This window comes from Agelaius tricolor, unplaced genomic scaffold (assembly GCF_023055355.1).
Source record: "Agelaius tricolor isolate 1412-34295 unplaced genomic scaffold, bAgeTri1.0.p SCAF_2, whole genome shotgun sequence".
Taxonomy (NCBI): domain Eukaryota; kingdom Metazoa; phylum Chordata; class Aves; order Passeriformes; family Icteridae; genus Agelaius; species Agelaius tricolor.
In genome coordinates, this window is record NW_027269262.1 from 4,669,739 (window position 1) to 4,676,203 (window position 6,465).

At 52.4% G+C, this 6,465-nt stretch overlaps 1 protein-coding gene across 2 annotated transcripts in view; it reads right to left on the reverse strand.

The window, feature by feature from the left end:
* The window catches only part of E2F3 (E2F transcription factor 3), a 42,066-nt gene extending 35,820 nt beyond the window's left edge, over nt 1–6,246 (reverse strand). The window contains exon 1 of one of the 2 annotated variants that reach the window (XM_071451040.1): nt 5,661–6,246. In XM_071451040.1, coding sequence (XP_071307141.1) covers nt 5,661–5,987 — 327 coding nt within the window. In that variant the 5' untranslated portion in view covers nt 5,988–6,246. The remainder of the gene's footprint in view (nt 1–5,660) is intronic. The other variant, XM_071451033.1, reaches the window with a different exon arrangement.
* Between the last annotated feature and the right edge of the window lie 219 nt (nt 6,247–6,465).

The following is a 6,465-nucleotide window of genomic DNA, read 5'->3' on the forward strand; positions in this document are numbered from 1 at the left end:
GACTGGACTCCAAAGAGGAATGGTGCTACTTCACTTTCCTTTTTGCATCTCATAATGAGCTACTCCCACAGCAGCCATGCCTACTCATCCCCTCCCCAGGGCCAGGTTAAGACATCAGGAAACTAGCTGGGTCTGAAAGGGTCCCTGCAAAGTGAGTTTAACATGTGTTCCAAACATCTTTCAAAGCTGCCAGTCCACATAAGTTTCACAAGTAAAAACTCACAGTTACAGAAGACACACTTGTTTTCACACCCATGTGGTTCCTTTACAAAAGGACAGCTTTAGCTTCACATTAATGGCTTTCATTTCAGGAGAAATGAATTGTCTGACACTCTTCAGAATGGAGAAGACATCTGAGGACATAAGATAATTTATCATAAACTGTGCAGAGAAACATATATCAGAAAATCATTTTTCCCTACCACAATATCTAGGATCACCCAAGAACGCTATAGACATCAAGTTCAAACTGAAAAAAAAACCCAAAAAACTAAGAAGCAAGGCAAGAAACAAAGAAAATAGTTTGTTCCTTTCATACAAAATAGCTAAATCATGGCTAGAACTTGTTGCTACCTAAGGTTAGAAATACAGCTAGATTCAAACAGGGATCACAAAAACCACCAGCCACTGGAAGCTATAAAACCCACTGTAACCCCTGACCAAGAAAGTGCTCTCTTTGAAGCATGAAGGGCTTTCCTGTGCAAGCCTCCTTCCCTGTGTTCTTTCCTGAAACACTTGCCACAGTCATAGTCAAAGAAGTAGTGGGGAAACCCTTCATCTTGCAAAATATACAGCTGTTCCTGAATTCAAAGATTATTCTCCTTGTAAATGCTTGCACATACTCACAGATAAGCACACAGTAAAAATGAACAAAAGAGCACCAACACACCTGGAATAAAATGAGGGGAAACAAAATGCCTGTATTTGCTCAACCAGGTGGAGCATCCTCTACAGAAGGATAAACAGGACAAAGTGACCCCTACCCAGATTCTGGTAAGCAGACTGGTGGTGCAAGAAAAATACACTCACAGAAAGAACAGTAAGACCAACATGATAAAATGGAGGCTTGCTGGGACAATTTAACACCTCTGCACCACCATGGGCAAGTTCCTGTCTCCTTCCTCCTCACTCACTCCATCTTGGGCCCAAGATGCCTGCCAGACCTAGTGCTCAGACCCAGTTCTTCTACCTTGCTCAAACAGAATAAAAACCAACCTGTCAGCACAGCCAGATGCTCCCCAGGCACAGTAGGAGGGGAAGAACCCTGTCTGGCTATAGGCAGAGCAAAGGAGATGACAAAGAGAAGACAGTGAGGGACAAGCCAGCCTACTCCTTCCAGCAACAATAAAGCCTTTGAGCAGCTCAGCTGCTCATGGAACCCTGCCAAAAGCCCTTATCATCATCATGGGGCTACCATACTCAGGAGCTCTGGTGCAGATGGAGCCACACCAGCACAGCTGGACTCTGCATGAGGATAGCAAAGCCATCAGCAAGCTACAGCCTCTTCCTGTGGGGTTTTAGTTGGATGCCCACTTTTCACAAGATGTTTGTCAGTGTAGTTAGGGCAATCATGATTTGTACTTCTTAGAACCTGCCTCAGACAGCTGCACCCAAAGGACCATGTGGTACCTCCTAGGGCTCAGAAATACTGTGTTGCTGGAGCAGAGGGATTTGAACCAAAGAAAACCTCTTAAATGCTAGTCAAAAAGCAAAGGTCCCAGACTCATACTAACATCCATTTCTACTAACACAACATATCAGGCAAAGAAAAAAGATCTGAATATGAAGACACCTGTGTCTTCACATACAAACCTTTTCTTTGCTGCAAAATAAAGAAAAGCTACTAAGTTAACTGCCTGCTTCTTTACGTGACTTGCATGTTCTTCTTTCACACCCTAATTCCTTGTTCACTATTTATGTCTTATTTGGCTTGCTCCTTTACATAACACCTAGGAGAAAGACTGAGTTACCCCATTTTTCTCCCCTTCCAGCTGCATCTTGCTGAGAAGGAGGGAGGAAGGAAGAGGTACTTTCTAAACTACCAGAAAAATGAGAGAGGTACTAAGTATTCAGCTTGGAAATGTAAATCCTCCTGCCCCCTTCTGAAGTATGCCGAACTAGCCTCTCCACAGCTCATGTCATCTAAAGGCCACAGGAGTTCTCTAAAGATATTGTTGTTAAGAGGATTTAGCCCCTTTTAAAAAGGACTTAACATGTGGGTGGTGTCTCCATTTAAGCATTTTCTCATGGCTAAGAAAATGGCCCTCTTTTTAGAGGCTTATCTTTATAACCCAAAGACAGTAAGAAATTCTCTACTATTTGAATTAGAAACATTTTGAGCAGCTTGCTTTTATAGCAAGCCCATTTCTCAGTCCAGGGTAGTGCAAATGGTAGTGACTTTCTCACATCAAGTGAGAAGGCAACCCCAGTGAAAATGCTTTTGGGGTACCTTATCCATTAATTTCTCCTGCATTCTCATGAGGATCCAAGTCAATTCACAAACTCACTGACACTAAAAGAGCGTGGTGTCACAACTCCTATGCCATATCCCTGGCCACTACTTTCTCTTGATGGTCCCTGGCACTTCCCAGACCTGCCATTAGCTGGTTCAACCTGCTTGCCCAGCAGAAAACCTTTATTTATTTAGGTCAGGGTTAATTTTCCATCCTGGGAAGCCTGAGATTCCAGAAGGGAAAAGGCACCAGCCCCCAGCAGGGTGCAGGAGAGCATGGGAGGATGCAGGACCACTGGCCCCTTGCCACAGCACTAACCCTGTCTCCAGAGGCTCAGGCTCTCCCAAGGGGAGCAAGCTGATGGCTGTTTTGCAAGGGTTAAATAATTCATTACTGCTGGTGTTTAAGCCATAGCAGGGGTTCAGATCCACCTGGTAACACTTTCCATTAACTCCCCAGGAATCCTGCAAAAGCCCCTCAGGTTGAAAGGGCAGGCAGGCTAGGTCACAGCCTCCCAGAGCCAGGGCTCTCCAGGGCATGAGGACCCAGTTTAGCAACCCTCAGGCACAGGAGCTCCACAGAGCAAGGAACTGGCTTTGGACACTATGGAGACGCTTGCTGGGGACATGGAAAAGTGTGCAAATTCTCCTCAGTGTAGGGTTGGAGAGGCCTGTTGGACTAGGCCACTTCTCAAGGCTTTTCCAGTAGTGTTACACATACACAAGCACAGATAAAAGAACTACCAAATTCCCAAGGGGAAGCAGCTTATTTGGGCCAAAGAACATTTTCCATTTGCTCGTGTAGTTGAACACCTCCCTGCACAGCCTAAACTATACTGCTGTACTGACTCTTTTTCAGTGTTACCATAGTTTATATTTGGAAGTGATGGGTGGGTTGCCAGTGCAGTTACATCTGCAAGGCAAGAATATTTTCATAATCCTAACCAGTGCAGGTGTGCTGGCTAAATTTTAGACTTACCTCTACAGTCTTTTGCATAGCAGGGCCTGTTTTCAGCTGGGGGTCTCAGACTCCATCCACCACTTGCAACTCAATAATCAAGAGCTAAATTTATATTGGTGTTACTTGCTTAAGCTCACTGCCTCAGCTACCCAGCGTTTTCTCATTCCTTTCACCAGTCCACCTAATGCTAGGTTTGTCAAAAATACTCTGCTAGGAACAAAGGGCAGAGCATCCTCACCTCCCAATCCCAGAAAATCCTCCATGACTTTCAAGGAAAGCTACTTGGAAGCCACAGACCAGAAAGGGCAGGATAGCATCCCTGCCAAGAAGTTTGGGGTGCAGAAAGTCCAGGCAGAGCACTAGGGCGCTTCAGCCTGACTTCCCAAAAGATGGGTGTGTGGCAAACCAGCACAGCTCCAAGAAGGGCACTTGTATGAGCATGGCTCACAGGGCAGAGCAGGATGCACAGCCCCTTTCCTGGTGTGTGCCATGCACGGCTTATCACCCTGGGAGGGTGCCAGCCAGCAGCTGCAGACACTGCTGGCCTGACCACTCTCTTCCTCCTCCATCCCACATCTCTTCCCAAAGCTAATATGGGGGCTGAGGGTGTACAACAAACTCGTCACTTGTGTGGGGACTTCTTTGCAGGCAGAGGCCAAAATCACTTTCCCCAATTCCAAACCTTTAAGGTGGAAACAAGCCTTCCCAGGTTTGTAAGGCCAGGAGTTCCTCCCAGAGGTGAGCAGCACACACACAAAAAAAAAAAAAAAAGCACTCAAATCATACATGAAGGTCTTATAGGACCCATTAATGAGAAATTTTAGGAGTTCCTATGACATCAACATCCCTCCCACAAAGCTAAAAAAGCCTGTCTAATTTTTTTCCCAGAATCATCATGTAACATATGCTCCTCTTTATATTCACTTACCACCACCTTCTAGGAATCAACCTTCACATAGGACAGCCAAATATTTACAAAGTGGCCTGAAGTAGCCTGCTTGACACTGAGTGCTATTAGGATATGCTGAAGACCAAGAGCATAAAAAAAAAAAAAATCTATTCTCTTTTACAGCAAAGATGCTTATTTTTAAATGTAAAAAAATCATAATAATAATTTTTAAAAGAGCTTTGGATGGGATTTGACGAGCCTTGAAACTTCCACCACTAGATCAGCAACCAACACCTGCAGAAACCCACACACGAAGCAGCTCATGCCATCCTCACGGGCCTCCCAGCTGCCCCCAAAGCTCTTCCAGAAGTATTTCAGAATTACAGCACCATCCCATACCTGGACCATCACCGACCAGATGCAGGGAAAAGGGGGCGGGGGGAAGGGGTGCTAAATCCCCTTTTGCCCTGGCAGGGGCGCAGCGGGGCGGGAGGTGGGAAGGAGTGGAGCAATCCCACGCCGCGGGGTGGGCGGGGGTCGCGGAGCCCGGCGGGGCAGGTGAGCCCCTCCCGACGCCCACGACCCCCGGCGGCGGGGATGCCCCGCGCCCTCCCCCGGTCTCCAACTCGGCGGAGCCCACGAGGGCCAAGCGCGCACCCGAAATCGGCGAGGACAAAGAAAACCCCACGAGTGGGGGAGGCGTTGTTTTTTTTTTTTTTTGAAGGTGGGGGGGGGGCGTAAATTTTAAGGAGGGGGTATAAATTGTAAAGCGGGGGGAGAGGAGGCTTGGTGCTCGCCGCCGCCCCACGAGTCACTGACCTGCTGCAGGGGCATTTCGGAGAGCGGCGGGGGCCGGGGGCAGCCGGCCGGCGGTCGGGCTGTCCCAGGCCAGAGGGAGGAGGAGGAGGAGGAGGAGGAGGAAGCGGCGTCCCCCTCCCCGCCCGCCCCGGCTCCCAGTCACAGCCGCGGCCTCCGCGCACGTGTGCCAGACGTCACCGGCGGCTCCGGGGGTGAAGCGGAGACACCGGCGGGGCACGGCCCGGCCCGGCCCCCCGCCCCGGGGCCCTTCGCCGCCGCCGGCTGCTCGCTCTTTGCACCCGTGCGGTGGGACGTGGCGGGAGATTATTATTCGCCCCCCCCCCCCCTCCCTTTTTTTTTTTTTTTCCCCTCTCCTTTTCAATAAGACCCGGCAGCGGGGGTTGGGAAGGAGGCAGGAAAGTTTATTGCAACAAAGCGCTGCCTCCGCCTTTCCTGCCCTCCCCCCGCACCCCGCCCGGCCCCCGGGTCCGGCCGGCGGCGGGATCCCCCCCCGTCCCCTTCACCCTCCCCTCGGGGACGGGGGGAAAACACAAAATTACCGGGGGGCGGCCTCCGCCTGCGGCGAGAGCGGGCTGCAGCAGCGCCGTCCTGCCGGCGGGTCCGTGGGGGGTGCAGTACAGCGAGCTGCCAGCGGGCTGGCCCCCATCCGCCGCCGGGGCAAAGGCACCGGGAGCCTGGGAAGCGGCGGCGGCGGAGGAGGAGGAGACAACACAGGGCGCCCCCGCCACGGCGCCGGTGCTGCGGATCTGGATGAAGGTGCCGGCGGCAAAGCGGGCCGGGAAGCCGGCGGGGGCTGCTCTGGAGTCCGTGGACGGCGCGGGCGGCGGCGCTGCTGCCGGGGCCGAAGGCTGGAGTCCCCTTCTCATCCTTCCCTCTGGGTCTGTCCCCGCAGCCGCGTCTCCTCCTCCCCCCCGTCCCTCCTCCCCCCCCGGCTTTCCCAGCTCCTTTCCTCCTCGATGCCGAGGCCCCGCGCAAAATACTGGGGGCTGCGGGTGCCGGGGGGGCCCCGGCTGCAGGATGCGGGGCGCCGGGGGGGGACGGAGGCGGCGGGGCGGGCAGATGCGGCGGATGGAGCGGGGCCGCTCCCGCTGTGTGGGGCCGGCTGGAAAATGGCTCCAGGAAGCGGCGGCTGCTGACAATGAATGAAGGGAAAGGAGACGGGTTACGCGCCAAGGGCCTCCCGCGAAACTCGGATTTCCCGCCCTCTTTTCAAACTAAATTTGCATGTCCCCGCCCCCGGGGCGCGCCCCGCCCGCCTCACCGCCTCATTGGCCCCCGCCGACCTCCGCGCCGTCCAACGGGGGGGTCGCCTCCCCGCCCCTCCGCTTTCCCATTGGCCCGGGA